Source organism: Pecten maximus, chromosome 4, assembly GCF_902652985.1.
Source record: "Pecten maximus chromosome 4, xPecMax1.1, whole genome shotgun sequence".
NCBI classification, from domain to species: domain Eukaryota; kingdom Metazoa; phylum Mollusca; class Bivalvia; order Pectinida; family Pectinidae; genus Pecten; species Pecten maximus.
This window is the reverse complement of record NC_047018.1, coordinates 14,539,441-14,562,364: the sequence shown is the minus strand read 5'-3', so window position 1 is coordinate 14,562,364 and position 22,924 is coordinate 14,539,441. Positions and strand designations below refer to the sequence as shown.

The 22,924-nt window shown below is 39.1% G+C and overlaps 2 protein-coding genes across 3 annotated transcripts in view; both read left to right on the top strand.

The window, feature by feature from the left end:
• Nucleotides 1–107: 107 nt before the first annotated feature.
• Nucleotides 108–1,875, top strand: LOC117324824. The gene is made up of 3 exons (XM_033880653.1): nucleotides 108–248; nucleotides 1,054–1,243; nucleotides 1,681–1,875. Exons 1-3 carry the CDS (start codon nucleotides 120–122, stop codon nucleotides 1,737–1,739), a joined length of 378 nt encoding a protein of 125 aa, XP_033736544.1. The 5' UTR covers nucleotides 108–119; the 3' UTR covers nucleotides 1,740–1,875.
• A 3,725-nt stretch (nucleotides 1,876–5,600) lies between these two features.
• LOC117325323 (leucine-rich repeat-containing protein 74A-like) overlaps nucleotides 5,601–22,924 on the top strand; it is a 31,741-nt gene continuing 14,417 nt past the window's right edge. Inside the window, exons 1-2 of one of the 2 annotated variants that reach the window (XM_033881457.1) lie at nucleotides 5,601–5,734; nucleotides 22,642–22,786. In XM_033881457.1, the coding sequence (XP_033737348.1) occupies nucleotides 22,660–22,786 (127 nt within the window). In that variant the 5' untranslated portion in view covers nucleotides 5,601–5,734; nucleotides 22,642–22,659. Of the gene's footprint in view, nucleotides 5,735–5,839; nucleotides 6,243–22,641; nucleotides 22,787–22,924 lie in introns of those variants that run through there. The other variant, XM_033881456.1, reaches the window with a different exon arrangement.

Genomic DNA, 22,924 nt, shown 5'->3' with positions numbered 1-22,924 from the left:
TGTTATTTATTTATGAAAGAGTTGTCTCGGAGTTGTTACGCTGTTATTTATTTATGACAGAGTTGTCTCGGAGTTGTTACGCTGTTATCTATTTATGACAGGGTTGTTTCGGAGTTCTCATGGTTTCGTTGGGGAGTCTGCTGTCGACATTGAAGATTTACACTATCATGATGCAAGCCAGCAGATTTGTAGCTGTGTGTGGCCTGTTTAAACTCAGGAAAACCCACACCCCTGTCAACGTCATCAAGGTACATTTAGTTAACTTCGGCATTAAAATTATACACCTTATTAGATATTTTTGGTAATAAAGACATGTTATATCAAAATTATTAAAGAGAATAAAAAATGATGAAGATATTCCAACTATGCGACATCTTGAAATGAATGACTTCATATTATGACAAATCAGTTGAATAAAACAATAATAATGATTACAATGTTTATTGTAGCTACCACTAATTATATCCCTATATTCTACCTGTTTATGATGAGTGAGATTACAGTAAATCATATAACGAAAAAAACATAGATTATAATTCTGTTACTAAAAAATTCAAATAAATATTGGTAACAGCGAATCATATGACGATAATACCAAATGTATTGATGAAACTAAATCATATATTGGTGACGTATAATATAACGATTAAGACAAATCATATTTGGTGAAACCAATCATATTATGATGACATCTTATCATAAAATGATGATATCAATAATGTGATGAATAACCCAATACTGTCATGAATTCTAATAGTATTTGATAATATACCATATGCTGAATTGATTGACTTCATATATCGATAAAAACCAATGATGATAATTACAATGTTTGTTTATTGTAGCTACCACTATGTATCCTCTATTCTACCTGTTTATGATGAGAGCGATGATTATGTCAATGTTTCTTATAGCTACCACTATTTATCCTCTATTCTACATGTTGATGATAAGTACAATGATTATGTCAATGTTTATTGTAGCTACCTTTATTTATCCCCGTATTCTACCTGTTTATGATGAGTGCGATGATTATGTTAATGTTTATTGTAGCTACCACTATTTATCCCCGTATTCTACCTGTTTATGATGAGTGCGATGATTATTGTAACCTTGGTGTACACTCCTGATGTGATACCGAAGGCCTTGATCTGCACCTCGACTGGAGTTATAGCCATAATCCTCACAAAGATTGGCAATGCTCGCGATAGTCCTGTACGACGTATCTACACAAAAATTCACGGTATATCGGTCATATTACATAGTATATTGAAGGCAAATTAGAAATAAAATAAATAATAATTGATTTATTCACCAGACAAAACTACATGTACACCGAAGCCAGTCCAGCTCTTGTTATTAGTTCTTCTGACTGCGTGATGAATCTAAAAATCTCATATCATCCGGAGATAATAGAGCATCTGATATTTGCATTAAGATCAAACGGACTATTTCTAAATGATAAAAAAAACAGAGGAGACCAATATTATTATTTCCCAGTGGCATTCAACAAATAACCTCGTATTTATGATGTTTACGTACTTTTAGATTATGCGTATTTTTTAATGTTTTTAAATTTCTTTAGTTATCATGCGGACAAGAAAGATTATTTGAACGCAGTTTCAAATGACCATGTACAATAAGAAAAAACTTACTTCAATTTATTGTTTTTAATTTCAGAACCACTGGTGAGGATAAGCCGGGCAGCTCTGTTAAGCGAATTCGCTGAAACAACATAAACAGGCCTTACTAACAGTCTATGTACTATGTGTGAAACATATACATGTAAAAACATATACATTATACCGACATATGTATGAAGTGATGCATACAGGTGTTACCAACATACTTCATGTGGGATGTGATACATAAATAACTAACACACTGTATACTGGTTTTGATAAACATAACTGTAATAACATACTATATATATATATTTGTTTTGAAGATATATATTTGAATTTCCTGTCGTAGTTGACGACTTCCACAATGATCATGTCAGGGTATCGAGCCGACCATCACTGCGCCATTGAAACGTTCTTTTTTTTAAGAACGCCAATGTGGCGCAGCGGTATAATTAAGCTGCGTGTATTTCTGGCTAGGCGATTGGGTGCCGTAGATCGTGAGTTCGAGTCCCGGTTAGGGCACGAGTCAAAAAGTTGTCTTCCTTCATCATTTGTGTTACTATGTTATATATTGGTTATGATGTATGTGTGTGTGTGTGTGTGTGTGTGTGTGTGTGTGTGTGTGTGTGTGTGTGTCATAGCATACTATTAAGCGGGTATGATACATGTACACGTATTAAGATACTACATTGTAGACCTATGTTCTTCTTATGATATACGTATATGTAATCAGATACTATTGATTGGGTATCATAAACATATACGTAATATTATACCATAGACTGAGTTTTTATACAAATACATAATAACATATTATAGACTGAGTATCATAAATATATACATAATAATATTATAGACTAAGTATCATATACATAAACATAATAATATACTATAGACTGGGTACCATATACATATACGTAATAACATAGTATAGACTAAGTATCATATACATATACGTAATAACATATTATAGACTAAGTATTATACACATAAACGAAGTAACATACCATAGACTGAGTATCATACATATATACGTAATAACATTCTATAGACTGAGTATCATACACATTATCATATACGTAATAACATACTATAGACTGAGTATCATACACATTATCATATACGTAATAACATACCATAGACTGAGTATCATACACATTATCATATACGTAATAACATAATATATATACTCGGCGTCATACACATTTACGTTTACTTACTAAATATGGCGCCTATCGAAATATTGCTTATTTGATCGTATACTGTCGATACATTCCCAGAATATATTCTCATATTCTATATTGAAGAATTACATCCGCCGCCCTTATCGTGCAGTTTAATGGTACCCTTTTCAGAAAGTTCGTTTTCCAAATCTCCATAAATCGTAGCTTCAATGTAAGAGGGGTTTATTCGTTTAGTTCACGATAAAGTCCCATTCTTTGTTCATCATATCTATCTCCTGTCTCGAATTGTAACATTTCTGACTTATTTATATCAGTAAGAGTACAACTATCCAAAAATTCTATAGCAATATTCTAAAATAGGAAGAATAAACGATCAATATATCTTAATGTTCAGCGGTTTAAAGAATATTTCAATTAACACGGAACACTTACTTACTCAACTACTTTTTAACAAATATTATCAATATGATATCTCCACTTAGAGTTATCATCGAGGAATACTCCCAGATGTTTATGGTTATCAACAAAGTCTATACTGGTATCAAAATTGATTTCAATAAGGTGATCTAGTTCTGTATCAGAAACAAGAAGAACCTCTGCATTTGTAAGATTAAATCTCACTTACCGAACTGGGATATACTCTATTAGTAACATAAACAATTTTCCATTCCAGTAACTTAACCGATATTCCAGTATTAGCTATTTTCACCTTCAGCCCCCCTATGCCATGCAAGCCATCACAAAAGACTAAACAGGTGGGTTGCGTGTAGCACAATGAATAGCTGATGTACAGTAGAATGACGTGGCTGAAAACCCTATACTTATATATATGTAATAGAATTATCTAAATGTAAATGTGTATCAACTAATCTTTCGAAAACCTTACCAATAGTACTGAAAAATGCAATAAGTCTATAATTTCGGAGGTCTTGTTTAATCTCTTTTATTTTCAAATTAATATTAATAGATCAATCTTCCATTGTCTGGAATAAGATTCAGTCACCAAACAAGAAGGAAGGACAAAGATAGCGGATTAATAACTGTATTGGCAGTGTTCTTTAACATATTATAAGTAATTGTATCATTTCCTATGACTTGATCAATTTTCAAAGTTTTAATTATGTCAATTATGTCATTGATTTAAAGGGTATATCTGAGATAGTCAAGTCTGTTTTGAAGGGATTTTATTAACCTGCGGACATGTTTCCAAAATATTCTGAGAGTTGTATCACTTAAATGCCTAAAAGACCGTTCATGTCAGCGGAAAATGATTTAATGTCCTTTATAAAGATTGTTTATATTTATGGAGAAGAGTTTCATGTTCCCTATCAGAACATGTCCATGGTTTGTAATTAGGTCTGCATGTAACTGCATGTACTTTTGACAAAATACACTAATTAGCCGTTTCTAAATATCTAGATGTAAAGTTGTCATGCATGTCGTCAGAGGAATGATTTCTCATAAATATATTAGTCCAGTCTGTATCAAGTAACCTGTTAAAACGTTCGTAATCTGCGTTTTTATAGCATATTTTTCTTTTATAATTCCTAACAATTTTAGTCCCTATATTAAGTTCAATATTACCGTGCTTTTATGTGTTTCTTTTATACTCTTTCGTAACTTTCCCTTTTTTCAACATTTATTGCTGTAACTTGTTTATTGTATATTTTCATAACTTACTTTGTTTTTAAATGTTTATTGTATATTTTTCATAACTTACTTCGTTTTGCTTTTCTTGTATTTAGATATTTTTCATAACAATACATGTACTTTGTTTTCATTTTTTTGTTATATATTTTATGGTTATTATATAGTACCTGTTAGATATTCTATCTCAATAAAGTGACACGTGATTTACATGTTTTCTTTTTATCACATCTATCCATAATAATTTTAGTAAGGGAAGAACGATAACTCCTCCATTCTTCCTCCAGAAAAATCTTTCAGCGGACAACTCCGATAGTCTTACCATGCCAGGGTTTCGAACAGAAGGTTTACTCTTTTAAATTGTATGTGTTTTATTCCATCCGTGCTCCCACAGACATATGTATGATATATATGTCCGTGGTTCTGCAATATAGTATCATTGTGCGGAAACGTGAATAGCGAGGCCCGAATATAAACATTTACTACCTGTACTGTTTATTGGCACTCCGTAGCGACTTCCTTAACACCGTCCATCTCTCATTCATATGCTAATTTCAAATAAATAAAGTTTTTTTAATCCAGACAATAGATTTATATACGTATAACAGGAGTTAATCAGGCGAAGCAGACATGTGTTACTGTAGCCAATGCCGGTTATTTAAATATCCATACATATATTTATCAGTTGGGTTATTTCATTCTGCCCCATTCTTACCAGACAACAGTCGAATATATCCATTCTGAATTTGATTAAAGTGATCCGTGAGACGATAACACCAGGATTTACGCGAAGAGATCTCTATCTAAACCTGAGTTAAAATACAAACCATTGTGTTACAGTATACAATACGTCTTAAACAATATATATGCAAACTGAAAATAATAAGAGGGTATATGCTATCCCTAGGAATGTATCTGTTGTATTGTTGGCATGCTTAACAAAAATATACGGTTAGATTATTAGATAAGTCGTTAATATTCAATTTGTTTGTTTACATATTACCATGAATATGTACTTGATAATTATATTTATAATTTATGGTAATAATTAATCCCCTGAAGTGCCTCCGCGTGTTCCATCTGAATGCCGTGACGACTTCAGTATGTATATATATATAACAACTGCATGTGCCCCGTTACTTTAACCTGTCATTACACCAACATGGATTTAAGTAAATTAATGAATATGTATTTAATCTCCTAATCCGTTCATAAATGGCGAGTATCTCGGATCTGTAAGGAACTAAGAGAACACATAGGGACCTTCGTGTTTATCAGGTAAGTAGAGATCATCCCTTACTAATCAGATTAATCCCACGGTATAACACGGTGAAATCTGTTTTGGTCTTGGGTACATACCATTATTCCATTGTACCATTTAGTGTGAGCCTTTATTGGTAGTTGACTTTTAGTTACAGTTGATATTTGTTCTACTGGTCAGTGCTGTACAAACTGATGACAAAGTGACCACATAATGGACTGTCGTTCCCTTGAGTATATTTGCATTAACAAATATATAAATACACAGGCGGCAACTATAATGGGTTCACGTATACAATAGGTGTAACAGATTTCATTGAAGAACTGCAGTGACCTTTTTCGAAATGGAGTTTAACATTTCGGAACTATTGATCCTATTTTATTTCCGACGTTTTTAGTGTTTTAATGTGATCGTCAAATTTGTGGTGTCGTACTTTAGATATTTTGGAATCTGTGTAATAATAAGCGTTTTATCATGGCAACTACAAAGGCGGAATATATAGCTACAACCCACACTCCTTATAAGGTAAGTATGAATGTGTGGTAACCGGTCATGTTAGGTGTTAGAACGAACACCATATAATTATACATGAGACGATCATTTTTATCAATCAATCATATCTATTTTGTATGTATGCAGTTATTTCATAAAATCAAAGCAGGATTTCATAAAATCGAAATGAGATTGCACAATAGTCAATAAAGAGAGACAATAATATATAATGAATGACAGTCCGTGCACACGTCTAGTACTGATAAATGGAGACTATAACAGGTCGTGGATTACAGCCAGTTCACATTTCTGGGTCTACTAATAAAGGGAGTCTATAAGAGGTCGTGGATTACAGCCAATTCACATGTCTAGGTCTACTGATAAAGGGAGTCTATATCAGGTCGTGGATTACAGCCAGTTCACACGTCTAGGTCTACTGATAAAGGGAGACTATAACAGGTCGTGAATTACAGCCAGTTCATATGTCTTGGTCTACTGATAAAGGGAGTCTATATCAGGTCGTGGATTACAGCCAGTTCACACGTATTGGTCTACTGATAAAGGGAGACTATAACAGGTCGTGAATTACAGCCAGTTCACATGTCTAGGTCTACTGATAAAGGGAGTCTATAACAGGTCGTGAATTACAGCCAGCTCACACGTCTAGGTCTACTGATAAAGGGAGACTATAACAGGTCGTGAATTACAGCCAGTTCACATGTCTAGGTCTACTGATAAAGGGAGTCTATATCAGGTCGTGGATTACAGTCAGTTCACACGTCTAGGTCGACTGATAAAGGGAGTCTACAACAGGTCGTGAATTACAGCCAGTTCACACGTCTAGGTCTACTGATAAAGGGAGACTATAACAGGTCGTGAATTACAGCCAGTTCACATTTCTAGGTCTACTGATAAAGGGAGATTATAACAGGTCACAAATTACAGTCAGTTCACACGTCTGGGTCTACTGATAAAGGGAGTCTATATCAGGTCGTGGATTACAGCCAGCTCACACGTCTAGGTCTACTGATAAAGGGAGACTATAACAGGTCGCGGATTACAGCCAGTTCACACGTTTAGGTCAACTGATAAAAAGGGAGATTTTAACAGGTCGTGGATTACAGCCAGTTCACATGTCTGGGTCTACTGATAAAGGGAATCTATAACAGGTTGTGTATACAGCCAGTTCACATTTCTAGGTCTACTGATAAAGGGAGATTATAACAGGTCGTGAATTACAGCCAGTTCACATGTCTGGGTCTACTGATAAAGGGAGACTATAACAGGTCACGGATTACAGCCAGTTCACACGTCTGGGTCTACTGATAAAAGGAGTCTATAACAGGCCACGGATTCCAGCCAGTTCACATGTCAGGGTCTACTGATAAAGGGAGACTATAATAGGTCACGGATTACAGCCAGTTCACACGTCTGGGTCTACTGATAAAGGGAGACTATAACAGGTCACGGATTACAGCCAGTTCACATGTCTGGGTCTACTGATAAAAGGAGTCTATAACAGGCCACGGATTACAGCCAGTTCACATGTCAGGGTCTACTGATAAAAGGAGTCTATAACAGGCCACGGATTACAGCCAGTTCACATGTCAGGGTCTACTGATAAAAGGAGTCTATAACAGGCCACGGATTACAGCCAGTTCACATGTCAGGGTCTACTGATAAAGGGAGATTATAACAGGTCGTGAATTACAGCCAGTTCACATGTCAGGGTCGACTGAAAAAGGGATATTATAACAGGTCGTGGATTACAGCCAGTTCACACATCTAGGTCTACTGATAAAGGGAGTCTATAACAGGTCGTTGATTACGGCCAGTTCACACGTTTAGGTCTACTGATAAAACGGGAGATTTTAACAGGTCGTGGATTACAGCCAGTTCACACGTCTAGGTCTACTGATAAAGGGAGACTATAACAGGTCGTGGATTACAGCCAGTTCACACGTCTAGGTCTACTGATAAAGGGAGACTATAACAGGTCGTGGATTACAGCCAGTTCACACGTCTGGGTCTACTGATAAAGGGAGTCTATAAGAGGTCGTGGATTACAGCCAGTTCATATGTCTAGGTCTACTGATAAAGGGAGACTATAACAGGTCGTGGATTACAGCCAATTCACATGTCTAGGTCTACTGATAAAGGGAGTCTATATCAGGTCGTGGATTACAGCCAGTTCACACGTCTAGGTCTACTGATAAAGGGAGACTATAACAGGTCGCGGATTACAGCCAGTTCACACGTTTAGGTCAACTGATAAAAAGGGAGATTTTAACAGGTCGTGGATTACAGCCAGTTCACATGTCTGGGTCTACTGATAAAGGGAATCTATAACAGGTTGTGTATACAGCCAGTTCACATTTCTAGGTCTACTGATAAAGGGAGATTATAACAGGTCGTGAATTACAGCCAGTTCACATGTCTGGGTCTACTGATAAAGGGAGACTATAACAGGTCACGGATTACAGCCAGTTCACACGTCTGGGTCTACTGATAAAAGGAGTCTATAACAGGCCACGGATTCCAGCCAGTTCACATGTCAGGGTCTACTGATAAAGGGAGACTATAATAGGTCACGGATTACAGCCAGTTCACACGTCTGGGTCTACTGATAAAGGGAGACTATAACAGGTCACGGATTACAGCCAGTTCACACGTCTGGGTCTACTGATAAAAGGAGTCTATAACAGGCCACGGATTACAGCCAGTTCACATGTCAGGGTCTACTGATAAAAGGAGTCTATAACAGGCCACGGATTACAGCCAGTTCACATGTCAGGGTCTACTGATAAAAGGAGTCTATAACAGGCCACGGATTACAGCCAGTTCACATGTCAGGGTCTACTGATAAAGGGAGATTATAACAGGTCGTGAATTACAGCCAGTTCACATGTCAGGGTCGACTGAAAAAGGGATATTATAACAGGTCGTGGATTACAGCCAGTTCACACATCTAGGTCTACTGATAAAGGGAGTCTATAACAGGTCGTTGATTACGGCCAGTTCACACGTTTAGGTCTACTGATAAAACGGGAGATTTTAACAGGTCGTGGATTACAGCCAGTTCACACGTCTGGGTACTGATAAAGGGAGACTATAACAGGTCGTGGATTACAGCCAGTTCACACGTCTAGGTCTACTGATAAAGGGAGTCTATAACAGGTCGTGGATTACAGCCAGTTCACATGTCTGGGTCTACTGATAAAGGGAGTCTATAACAGGTCGTGGATTACAGCCAGTTCATATGTCTAGGTCTACTGATAAAGGGAGACTATAACAGGTCGTGGATTACAGCCAGTTCACATGTCTAGGTCTACTGATAAAGGGAGACTATAACAGGTCGTGGATTACAGCCAGTTCACATGTCTAGGTCTACTGATAAAAGGAGTCTATAACAGGTCGTGGATTACAGCCAGTTCACACGTCTGATGTCTGGGTCTACTGATAAAGGGAGACTTTAACAGGTCGTGGATTACAGCCAGTTCACATGTCTAGGTCTACTGATAACGGGAGTCTATAACAGGTCGTGGATTACAGCCAGTTCACATGTCTAGGTCTACTGATAAAGGGAGACTATAACAGGTCACGGATTACAGCCAGTTCACATGTCTAGGTCTACTGATAAAGGGAGTCTATATCAGGTCGTGGATTACAGTCCGTTCGTACGCCGATCTCCACTGATAAATCATATTGTGTTTGCTGTATTTCTCTCTCGTAAAATATTAGTTTTATGTTGAATGCGACATATATTCACATTTAGTCCACGATGATTTGGTGTTTTGGTTCAAACAATATTTTATTTTTCCATCGACTACCCACCATGAGTTTTTGGGGGTTTTTTTGTATTTTTTTTTTATGGGGGTGGGGGGGGGGAGGTTATATATATAAAACTGAAAGCTTATATCAATTTCTTCCCTCTGTTACAAGTCGCGGTAACTCACATGAACATGTCCACATCATTGATTAGATGGACAAATCATGAAAATAATAGAATAAATACGATAAGACATATTATTTTCTGGATATTTATAATCTTTTGGAAAGATGGAAACAAATAGAATACAAAGAGTGTTACCTCGGGGTATGATTTCCGACGTTCTGTCAAAATGGTACAGCGAGGTGAATCAGTAAGGTTTTGGTGATTTAGCGTGGGTATATAGTATGACACTAATAAGAGCTTTGTTTTCCTGTAAACAGTTACAGCCTCATCAAACTTTACGAAGGAACAGTGAATACCAACGAAACAGATATAAATGAACCAAAACGGGATTTCAATTTCTCTATCGTTAATTTTCCATTTCTAGATAGTAGTATCTCTGCTTCCCTATGGTGTTTAAGTGTCCAAGTTTATTTGATATTCAAGGAATTGTTCCCATTATAACTATTTCTGTGAGATTTGGACAACATCAATGTTTGATATGAAGTCAGACGTGCTTGGTGCCAGCTCGTATGCCTAATGATTGCCCCCATCCTAATTCTCATATCGAGAATGTGACTAAATCCAGATTTGGCCTAGATCTTTGTACTTTTTCAAGAGTCCCCTTCCATATTTTGCCCTCGTTTTGCCGATTCTGAGTTAGAATCATGGCTTCGTTATTAGGTATATATTCTCTGCTATTGTTTTTAAAGACAGATTCCGTGGATAAATTTTTAGGAGAATGATATCAGTTTTTTTTCTGTAAGGGAAAGAAAAAAGAAAAAAGGAGATTGGAGTAGCAACATCCAACATGATATCGCATAAGGAAAAGATTTTCCCCTGTCCGTTTGGATCCCTATAACAGTATCACCGAAGTGAACCCTAACATCTATGTGTTCAGGAGGTCACACGTATCGAGCATGGGTCTAGTGTTCTTATTGGGGTTATCTAACAGATATTACGTCATAAATAGGGATCATAATCATTCATATTTTCCGCTCTAATGAACACAAATTCGTGTCCACCTTCTTACGCTTCCTCACAGATTTATCAATCTTAATCTGCTGGTACTTTAAAACGAGATCATATATAGTGACCTTTATTATCTCATTCTCTTCAAAGAAATTATCAGCACGTTAACCAAACACGTGCTATCTGTTGATACATGTGCTATATATATATGTTTATTGTTTGATCAAAAGTATCAGTAACGTATGTACGTCGTGTTAATTACGGCTATAACCAGTCCCCTTATTTTACAGATATCGATCACGAAGAGAATATACAGTTAATTTGGGAATTTGTTCGGATATAGATAAGTAGATTGATATTGTTTCTCTCCTCGATTATTCTTTATTTCGCCTCTCCTATCCATTAAAATTCTTGACGTTTATTTGAACACAAGTGGCATGAATAATGGACAGCCCGCTGATATCCGCTATCTATCTGACGAGTTTAGCCCCCGTGTCGATCGATAGACCGTCCGATTACCTGGTAATGACGATAGTTATATAATCCTTTAACGGTTACATTAAGCTATCTCAACCGTGAAAACAGTCAATATGGTTAAAAGGTTTAATATAATGCTGTTAAACCGTATAGTTATATAAATATCACAATAATCATCACCTGATTACCTAAACGCACATGCCTGTCCTGTAGCCCAGGTGTATTGTTTGTAAAAAGAGAGGTATATCTATGCTCAATGTGTAGCTGTCACGTATTTCTATCTATAGTATCAAACCATTTCTATCTGACAACATTACCATACATAACCTTCCGAAACACATACTACTGAATCACTCCATATCATTATCACAATTTCAAATGCGGTTAATGCGACAGGTCATTGAAGATATTGAAAAGTAACGTATTTTTGTTCTAATGATATATGTATACTTGTTGAGGAATGACAATGCAGGTAAACAATTGATACATATGGTATCACTACCAAAGCTGCCGGTTAACATACAAATTATGTTACGAAATAAAATCGTCGGTTTGCGAGTTTTCCCACACTCAATACTACCGTGATATACCGGTTCGATCATATCTCGTGCTTAATTAGGCGTAAATGACATTTTCTGCCTACTCGAGAAGGGTCTTCAAAGCGATTGTTTACTGTTTACTAGTCTTAAATCTACCGTCAATATAAGCCGTTAGAGTCTAAATCACAGGCGTCTGCATCTGGTTAGTATTTATGGAAAAATATTAGCCCCGACGACGACTTTTCAAAAAGGTGTATCATTTGAAGAATCGGAATTGGTGGGTGAGCTTTCATTCACTTTGAGTTTCAGTTTAATCCGAAATATCAAATGCACACATTCACAGTAACGTATATTGGTTCAGAATTCTTAAGTATCAACGCATGTTATTCATATGCCATGTGATGATGATTTAAAGATGAGAAAATTGACCAAAAGAGGTCATGCTTTCGGATGATACATTTACTGTGGAACGGTTGTAGGCTTTCTATTTTAGAATGGTTTTGAAACGGGCGATCTGATTGGTCGACAACTCTGTAAATAATGCTAACTATAATATTGTCGAGTTATCAGATTGTCCGTATAAAACAACTTTAAGATAGAAAGCCTACTTCCGTTCCACAATCGATCGTCCAATCTCCAAGCGTTACACATACAATGTACTTGATATAGTTTGATAATGAGCCGTGTCGGTTTGTGTTTTTCGGGAAGCTGAGAAACGAACCGATCTGTACTGTGGGCATGACACTCTACCCTAATTGCTCTGGATGACATGCGACGGGTCTCCTTTATGTTGTTCAGTGATGTAGTCACCAACTACTACAACGAGAGGCCGCCTCAAAATGACCCTGGCTATTCACATGGCAATAAACCCAGCAAACAAACAAACATCTAAGTTCATTACTGGTATATGGTAGCGCCAGCCCAGTCCCGCTGATGTCGATGTGTAAATAGATTTGTGTTTGTATAAACCATTCATAACATCTTAAATGTCACGTCATGCCAACAACTCAGATGTTATACTCTGACGCAAACAATAATAGAAAATAAACAATAACGAAAATACAGGTAATTGTTAATTATATATCAATCAATTATAATGCAGTTTTGAAAGGACATTGGTTACAGTGACATTTGTTTCACGTTTACGATCAATGATGTACTCATAAGTACCGACTCTGACCACCCTTCTATCAATGATATAAGTACCGACTCTGACCACCCTTCTATCAATGATATAAGTACCGACTCTGACCACCCTTCTATCAATGATATAAGTACCGACTCTGACCACCCTTCTATCAATGATATAAGTACCGACTCTGACCACCCTTCTATCGATGATATAAGTACCGACTCTGACCACCCTTCTATCGATGATATAAGTACCGACTCTGACCACCCTTCTATCGATGTTATAAGTACCGACTCTGACCACCCTTCTATCAATGTTATAAGTACCCACTCTGACCACCCTTCTATCAATGATATAAGTACCGACTCTGACCACCCTTCTATCAATGATATAAGTACCGCGTCTGACCACCCTTCTATCAATGATATAAGTACTGACTCTGACCACCCTTCTATCAATGATATAAGTACCGAATCTGACCACCCTTCTATCAATGATATAAGTACCGACTCTGACCACCCTTCTATCAATGATATAAGTAACGACTCTGACCACCCTTCTATCAATGATATAAGTACCGACTCTGACCACCCTTCTATCAATGATATAAGTACCGACTCTGACCACCCTTCTATCAATGATATAAGTACCGACCCTGACCACCCTTCTATCAATGATATAAGTACCGAGTCTGACCACCCTTCTATCAATGATATAAGTACCGAGTCTGACCACCCTTCTATCAATGATATAAGTACCCACTCTGACCACCCTTCTATCAATGATATAAGTACCCACTCTGACCACCCTTCTATCAATGATATAAGTACCCACTCTGACCACCCTTCTATCAATGTTATAAGTACCCACTCTGACCACCCTTCTATCAATGATATAAGTACCCACTCTGACCACCCTTCTATCAATGATATAAGTACCCACTCTGACCACCCTTCTATCAATGATATAAGTACCCACTCTGACCACCCTTCTATCAATGATATAAGTACCCACTCTGACCACCCTTCTATCAATGATATAAGTACCGACTCTGACCACCCTTCTATCGATGATATAAGTACCGACTCTGACCACCCTTCTATCGATGATATAAGTACCGACTCTGACCACCCTTCTATCGATGTTATAAGTACCGACTCTGACCACCCTTCTATCAATGTTATAAGTACCCACTCTGACCACCCTTCTATCAATGATATAAGTACCGACTCTGACCACCCTTCTATCAATGATATAAGTACCGCGTCTGACCACCCTTCTATCAATGATATAAGTACTGACTCTGACCACCCTTCTATCAATGATATAAGTACCGAATCTGACCACCCTTCTATCAATGATATAAGTACCGACTCTGACCACCCTTCTATCAATGATATAAGTACCGACTCTGACCACCCTTCTATCAATGATATAAGTACCGACCCTGACCACCCTTCTATCAATGATATAAGTACCGAGTCTGACCACCCTTCTATCAATGATATAAGTACCGAGTCTGACCACCCTTCTATCAATGATATAAGTACACACTCTGACCACCCTTCTATCAATGATATAAGTACCCACTCTGACCACCCTTCTATCAATGATATAAGTACCCACTCTGACCACCCTTCTATCAATGATATAAGTGCCCACTCTGACCACCCTTCTATCAATGATATAAGTACCCACTCTGACCACCCTTCTATCAATGATATAAGTACCCACTCTGACCACCCTTCTATCAATGATATAAGTACCCACTCTGACCACCCTTCTATCAATGATATAAGTACCCACTCTGACCACCCTTCTATCAATGTTATAAGTACCCACTCTGACCACCCTTCTATCAATGATATAAGTACCCACTCTGACCACCCTTCTATCGATGATATAAGTACCGACTCTGACCACCCTTCTATCAATGTTATAAGTACTGACTCTGACCACCCTTCTATCAATGATATAAGTACCGAGTCTGACCACCCTTCTATCAATGATATAAGTACCCACTCTGACCACCCTTCTATCAATGATATAAGTACCCACTCTGACCACCCTTCTATCAATGATATAAGTACCCACTCTGACCACCCTTCTATCAATGATATAAGTACCCACTCTGACCACCCTTCTATCAATGATATAAGTACCCACTCTGACCACCCTTCTATCAATGATATAAGTACCGACTCTGACCACCCTTCTATCAATGTTATAAGTACCCACTCTGACCACCCTTCTATCAATGATATACTCATACGTAACGACACTGACCACCCTTCTATCAATGATATAAGTACAGACTCTGACCACCCTTCTATCAATGATATACTCATAAGTACCGACTCTGACCACCCTTCTATCAATGATATAAGTACCGACACTGACCACCCTTCTATCAATGATATAAGTACCGACTCTGACCACCCTTCTATCAATGTTATACTCATAAGTACCGACTCTGACCACCCTTCTATCAATGATATAAGTACCGACTCTGACCACCCTTCTATCAATGATATAAGTACCGACTCTGACCACCCTTCTATCAATGATATAAGTACCGAGTCTGACCACCCTTCTATCAATGATATAAGTACCGAGTCTGACCACCCTTCTATCAATGATATACTCATAAGTACCGACTCTGACCACCCTTCTATCAATGATATAAGTACCGAGTCTGACCACCCTTCTATCAATGATATACTCATAAGTACAGACTCTGACCACCCTTCTGTCAATGATATACTCATAAGTACCGACTCTGACCACCCTTCTATCAATGATATAAGTACCGACTCTGACCAACCTTCTATCAATGATATAAGTGCCGACTCTGACCACCCTTCTATCAATGATATAAGTACCGACTCTGACCACCCCTCTATCAATGATTTACTCATAAGTACCGACTCTGACCACCCTTCTATCAATGATATAAGTACCGACTCTGACCAACCTTCTATCAATGATATAAGTGCCGACTCTGACCACCCTTCTATCAATGATATAAGTACCGAATCTGACCACCCTTCTATCAATGATATAAGTACCGACTCTGACCACCCTTCTATCAATGATATAAGTACTGACTCTGACCACCCTTCTATCAATTGTATCAAACGAGTGGTATCATTTATGTACCAGAAGTGGAACATGCTCTCGTGTCGCGCCATTCTATCAGGGAGTATGTAGGTCACAGTGACTTGATCCTATAGAATCGTGGAAGTGACGGAACCACAGGCGACAATCTCTTTAAAAAATCCATATTTCCAAATAAAATCAGATAAAATGGTGGGACTTCAACAAATCTAAAATGTCAACTATATCAGTAATATCGATGCACGTGTTCGAGCTTTGTTAGGACCATACCTCTGTGCATTGGTCTAGTCACGATATTAAACAATACTGAGTTGATACCTTTACAGGGACTTCGATTGCGTCATGTGATATTTAAAAAAAACGTCGGTGGCTGTGTATTGAAGCTGACTTCTGATACTTTTCTCTTTATTATATAGATAAAAAGTATGTCAAGAAGACGAGCACCGATAGTTTTACATACATGCTGGTTGCGCAACAACGTTAAAATAATAATTCTGCAAGGTTTCTATACATTAATCATGAGCATTGGAATAAGAATTTCTTTATTTGATCGGTTTATCGCCCCATGAACAGTCAGGGTCACTTTGAGGCGGGTCCTCCTTGGAGTAGTTGGTGACTACCTCACTGAGCAACACACGGGAAGCCCATCGCATGCCATCTGGAGCAATTAGGTTAAAGTGTCTTGCTCCAGGACACAACCACGACAGCTTTCTGAGAAAACAAGTTGACACGGGTAGGGAGCGAAAGGTTAATAATGCTTTACTTCATAAATAGTATGGCCTGCGAAAGGCGACTTGAGTGGTTTTATGTATATATATATATATATATATATATACTTTTTCTTTTGATATTGGAAATGTAAATGTTTACAGCGTCTCGTAAGTCTGATAAGGCTGGGCATATTAATGTACAATGTATTATGTATGTGACATTTAGATAAAAAAAAAATTAAAAAAACGAGCCACGCACCTCGGGTCCTCACCTGAAATTTCGTGAAAGTACAAGATGTTGTGGTATCTTTGTAAGTAACGTTACTTCTGTGTTTTAATGGGTAAAAATTTAATTTAATTTTATGCATCTGAAAAACACCTACAACTAAAATCAAAGTACAATTAGATTGCTTGGCATGTTTTACATAGTTATTCCATGTATCATTATTAAACCAATTCTCTACTCTGTACTCATTACGTACGTCACGTTTCTAAACATGTAACAGAATCAGCTAGGATAGGTACGTATCATTAAGGCGTGGGCGTGGCCGTACTCGTTAGTCAGTGACTGAGTTTGTTAACACTAATGTTGATATCTCCTCCCATAAAACCTACTCTAATTGAAAGGTAAACATGTGATATTTTTGGATCAATGGGTTGTTTAAGTTATTAATTATGACAAGTTTTTTACGCAGTTCTTAGGAGAAATTACCAACTCTATTGGAGTTTTCAAATACATACATTACGTTTGATCTACGGTTTGCTTGTGCATGTCGTGTTTTTGGGGTTTTTTTTTTTCGTTACACTTAAACATCGTGATCTGCTACCTCGACGAAACTCCCCATGTGATTACATTCCAAACAAAGCAATGTAATGCTCTCAACATACATATAGTAGTAAAGAAATCTTGTTTTGAATATGATCATCTGTATAATAAACCAATCGGCGAAAGACACTGCCGAGGTTGAACTGAAAGTAGCCACAAACGTATTAAACGTCCGACCACGTGATAAACATGATGGGTATATTAGTTAAATATCTTAATCCAGCCCTTTATAATGTTATGGTATCCCCACTAACCCAGTCCTGTATACCGTTCTGGTATCCCCACTAACCCAGTCCTGTATACTGTTCTGGTATCCCCACTAACCCAGTCCTATATACTGTTCTGGTATCCTCACTAACCCAGTCCTGTATACTGTTCTGGTATCCCCACTAACCCAGTCCTGATACTGTTCTGGTATTCCCACTAACCCAGTCCTGTATACTGTTCTGGTATCCCCACTAACCCAGTCCTGTATACTGTTCTGGTATCCTCACTAACCCAGTCCTGTATACTGTTCTGGTATCCCCACTAACCCAGTCCTGTATACCGTTCTGGTATCCCCACTAACCCAGTCCTGTATACCGTTCTGGTATCCCCACTAACCCAGTCCTGTATACTGTTCTGGTATCCTCACTAACCCAGTCCTGTATACTGTTCTGGTATCCCCACTAACCCAGTCCTGTATACCGTTCTGGTATCCCCACTAACCCAGTCCTGTATACCGTTCTGGTATCCCCACTAACCCAGTCCTGTATACCGTTCTGGTATCCCCACTAACCCAGTCCTGTATACTGTTCTGGTATCCCCACTAACCCAGTCCTGTATACCGTTCTGGTATCCCCACTAACCCAGTCCTGTATACTGTTCTGGTATCCCCACTAACCCAGTCCTGTATACTGTTCTGGTATCCCTCACTAACCCAGTCCTGTATACTGTTCTGGTATCCTCACTAACCCAGTCCTGTATACTGTTCTGGTATCCCCACTAACCCAGTCCTGTATACTGTTCTGGTATCCCCACTAACCCAGTCCTGTATACTGTTCTGGTATCCTCACTAACCCAGTCCTGTATACTGTTCTGGTATCCTCACTAACCCAGTCCTGTATACTGTTCTGGTATCCCCACTAACCCAGCCCTGTATACTGTTCTGGTATCCCCACTAACCCAGTCCTGTATACTGTTCTGGTATCCCCACTAACCCAGTCCTGTATACCGTTCTGGTATCCCCACTAACCCAGTCCTGTATACTGTTCTGGTATCCCCACTAACCCAGTCCTGTATACTGTTCTGGTATCCCCACTAACCCAGTCCTGTATACCGTTCTGGTATCCCCACTAACCCAGTCCTGTATACCGTTCTGGTATCCCCACTAACCCAGTCCTCTATACCGTTCTGGTGTCCCCACTAACCCAGTCCTGTATACCGTTCTGGTATCCCCACTAACCCAGTCCTGTATACTGTTCTGGTATCCCCACTAACCCAGTCCTATATACTGTTCTGGTATCCCCACTAACCCAGTCCTGTATACTGTTCTGGTATCCCCACTAACCCAGTCCTGTATACCGTTCTGGTATCCCCACTAACCCAGTCCTGTATACTGTTCTGGTATCCCCACTAACCCAGTCCTGTATACTGTTCTGGTATCCCCACTAACTGAGCCCTGTATACTGTTCTGGTATCCCCACTAACCCAGTCCTGTATACCGTTCTGGTATCCCCACTAACCCAGTCCTGTATACCGTTCTGGTATCCCCACTAACCCAGTCCTGTATACTGTTCTGGTATCCCCACTAACCCAGTCCTGTATACCGTTCTGGTATCCCCACTAACCCAGTCCTGTATACCGTTCTGGTATCCCCACTAACTGAGCCCTGTATACTGTTCTGGTATCCCCACTAACCCAGTCCTGTATACTGTTCTGGTATCCCCACTAACTGAGCCCTGTATACTGTTCTGGTATCCCCACTAACCCAGTCCTGTATACCGTTCTGGTATCCCCACTAACCCAGCCCTGTATACTGTTCTGGTATCCCCACTAACCCAGTCCTGTATACCGTTCTGGTATCCCCACTAACTGAGCCCTGTATACTGTTCTGGTATCCCCACTAACCCAGTCCTGTATACCGTTCTGGTATCCCCACTAACCCAGTCCTCTATACCGTTCTGGTGTCCCCACTAACCCAGTCCTGTATACCGTTCTGGTATCCCCACTAACCCAGTCCTGTATACTGTTCTGGTATCCCCACTAACCCAGTCCTGTATACTGTTCTGGTATCCCCACTAACCCAGTCCTCTATACCGTTCTGGTATCCCCACTAACCCAGTCCTGATACTGTTCTGGTATCCCCACTAACCCAGTCCTGTATACTGTTCTGGTATCCCCACTAACTGAGCCCTGTATACTGTTCTGGTATCCCCACTAACCCAGTCCTGTATACCGTTCTGGTATCCCCACTAACCCAGTCCTCTATACCGTTCTGGTATCCCCACTAACCCAGTCCTGATACTGTTCTGGTATCCCCACTAACCCAGTCCTGTATACTGTTCTGGTATCCCCACTAACTGAGCCCTGTATACTGTTCTGGTATCCCCACTAACCCAGTCCTGTATACTGTTCTGGTATCCCCACTAACTGAGCCCTGTATACCGTTCTGGTATCCCCACTAACCCAGTCCTGTATACCGTTCTGGTATCCCCACTAACCCAGTCCTGTATACCGTTCTGGTATCCCCACTAACCCAGTCCTGTATACTGTTCTGGTATCCCCACTAACCCAGTCCTGTATACCGTTCTGGTATCCCCACTAACCCAGTCCTGTATACCGTTCTGGTATCCCCACTAACTGAGCCCTGTATACTGTTCTGGTATCCCCACTAACCCAGTCCTGTATACTGTTCTGGTATCCCCACTAACTGAGCCCTGTATACTGTTCTGGTATCCCCACTAACCCAGTCCTGTATACCGTTCTGGTATCCCCACTAACCCAGTCCTGTATACTGTTCTGGTATCCCCACTAACCCAGTCCTATATACTGTTCTGGTATCCCCACTAACCCAGTCCTATATACTGTTCTGGTATCCTCACTAACCCAGTCCTGTATACTGTTCTGGTATCCCCACTAACCCAGTCCTGTATACTGTTCTGGTATCCCCACTAACCCAGTCCTGTATACCGTTCTGGTATCCCCACTAACCCAGTCCTGTATACTGTTCTGGTATCCCCACTAACCCAGTCCTGTATACCGTTCTGGTATCCCCACTAACCTAGTCCTGTATACCGTTCTGGTATCCCTACTAACCCAGTCCTGTATACTGTTCTGGTATCCCCACTAACCCAGTCCTGTATACCGTTCTGATATCCTCACTAACCCAGTCCTGTATACTGTTCTGATATCCTCACTAACCCAGTCCTGTATACTGTTCTGGTGTCCCCACTAACCCAGTCCTGATACTGTTCTGGTATCCCCACTAGCCCAGTCCTGTATACTGTTCTGATATCCTCACTAACCCAGTCCTGTATACTGTTCTGGTATCCCCACTAACCCAGTCCTGTATACTGTTTTGGTAACCCCACTAACCCAGCCCTGTATACTGGTATCCCCACTAACAATACTCCCTAACCCAGTCCTGTTAGTCTGTATTTACCTGGACTCAATGATTACTTATCGTTGTATCTACTCATGGGGTCCCGGTTTTGTTAAGTCACAGCACGGTACCTTATACAAGCAGTGTCCAAGTCTGCAGGACTCTTGCAGGGGTGTGATATTTACACAGTGAATCGAATTGATATATTTTATTTTAGATTCAAGCAAACAGAAGATTCAATCCCCCTTTGAACTTTGCTATATTAAAACTGTTATTAACTGTAGCATTACACACCTTCATCTTTCTACTCAGAACAATTTCAATTGATAGTTCGGCGTCTAAAGAGAGAACATTTTAATAATGTATCAAACTTGACTTATGCTTTCATGAAAAGAAAGACCTTACTGTTGACTTCGATATAAAATCCACTAATCTGAAGTGCCTGATTGTTCTATATTAACTGTACTGTGTAAACACTTATTTGTATATTGATAAACAGTCGACCACAATACTTTATGGACCTTGCTGAGATTTTCAAAGTATACAAAATAATTCTTCGAACTAATATACCATATTTTTATTGATCCGAATCTATACCTCAATGGTAACACATATATATATGTTTTTATATAATCAATCGAATGACTGATGTGTTATATTAAGTCCTGTACACCCAGGTCGGAAGTGTTAGAGGGAAACACGTTAGCATTTTAAAACTAATTATTGAGGTATGAAAATGATTTTCTCTGGATTTTTAAGTTAATTACATATTCACAAATCTTCACAAGAAGAATCCCCGTGGGAGTTGTGATCTTCTTTTACCTCAATGATTCTTTTATTCCAGTGAAACTTCATAGGATTAACTCGTCTTTCTATTCCGTTTGAAAGCTATAGTGATAAAGATGAGCGCTCATAAATACATCAGTTATATCACTAATATGACGCGTATCTGCAGAGCGGACTGGAAATGTCGATTTTATTTATTGTTTTAATCCCGTAAGTCTTCCCTGTGATGACCACTTCAGTTATCCCAATGACATGTAGACAGGGAGGGAAATTGAACGGACTAGATACACATGCTCAATCCAACGTGATCAATTGATTAGATGATCTACAGCTCGTTTCTGTATGTTTGTGTATTTCAGAGTCGGGTGTGTGGTCGGATGTCCACTGAAAGGCCAGACTCTAAACAGGCTGGCACGCCAAGAGGCCTAGACCTGCGCAGGGCAAGTAAGAACCGGAAGCGGGCATCTGTAGACGATGATACGGAGACGGTACTCGACTTGAAAGGTAGGACATCGAAACGAAAACAAGGTTGCACAACAGTATTCCGTGCGAACAGTTACGTAAAACCACTCTCTACTAATTTGTGTTCATGACAAACGACTATTTTTTCGCAATTTAGCATATTCATTACTATACTAACGG

What these genes read in the sequence shown, in the direction of transcription:
- LOC117324824 (XM_033880653.1), top strand. Translation starts at nt 120, where the DNA reads ATGGTTTCGTTGGGGAGTCTGCTGTCGACATTGAAGATTTACACTATC. An exon ending in CCCCTGTCAACGTCATCAAG is followed by an intron (nt 249 to 1,053) that starts GTACATTTAGTT and finishes TGTTTATTGTAG; the next exon opens with CTACCACTATTTATCCCCGT. An exon ending in TATCTACACAAAAATTCACG is followed by an intron (nt 1,244 to 1,680) that starts GTATATCGGTCA and finishes TTTTAATTTCAG; the next exon opens with AACCACTGGTGAGGATAAGC.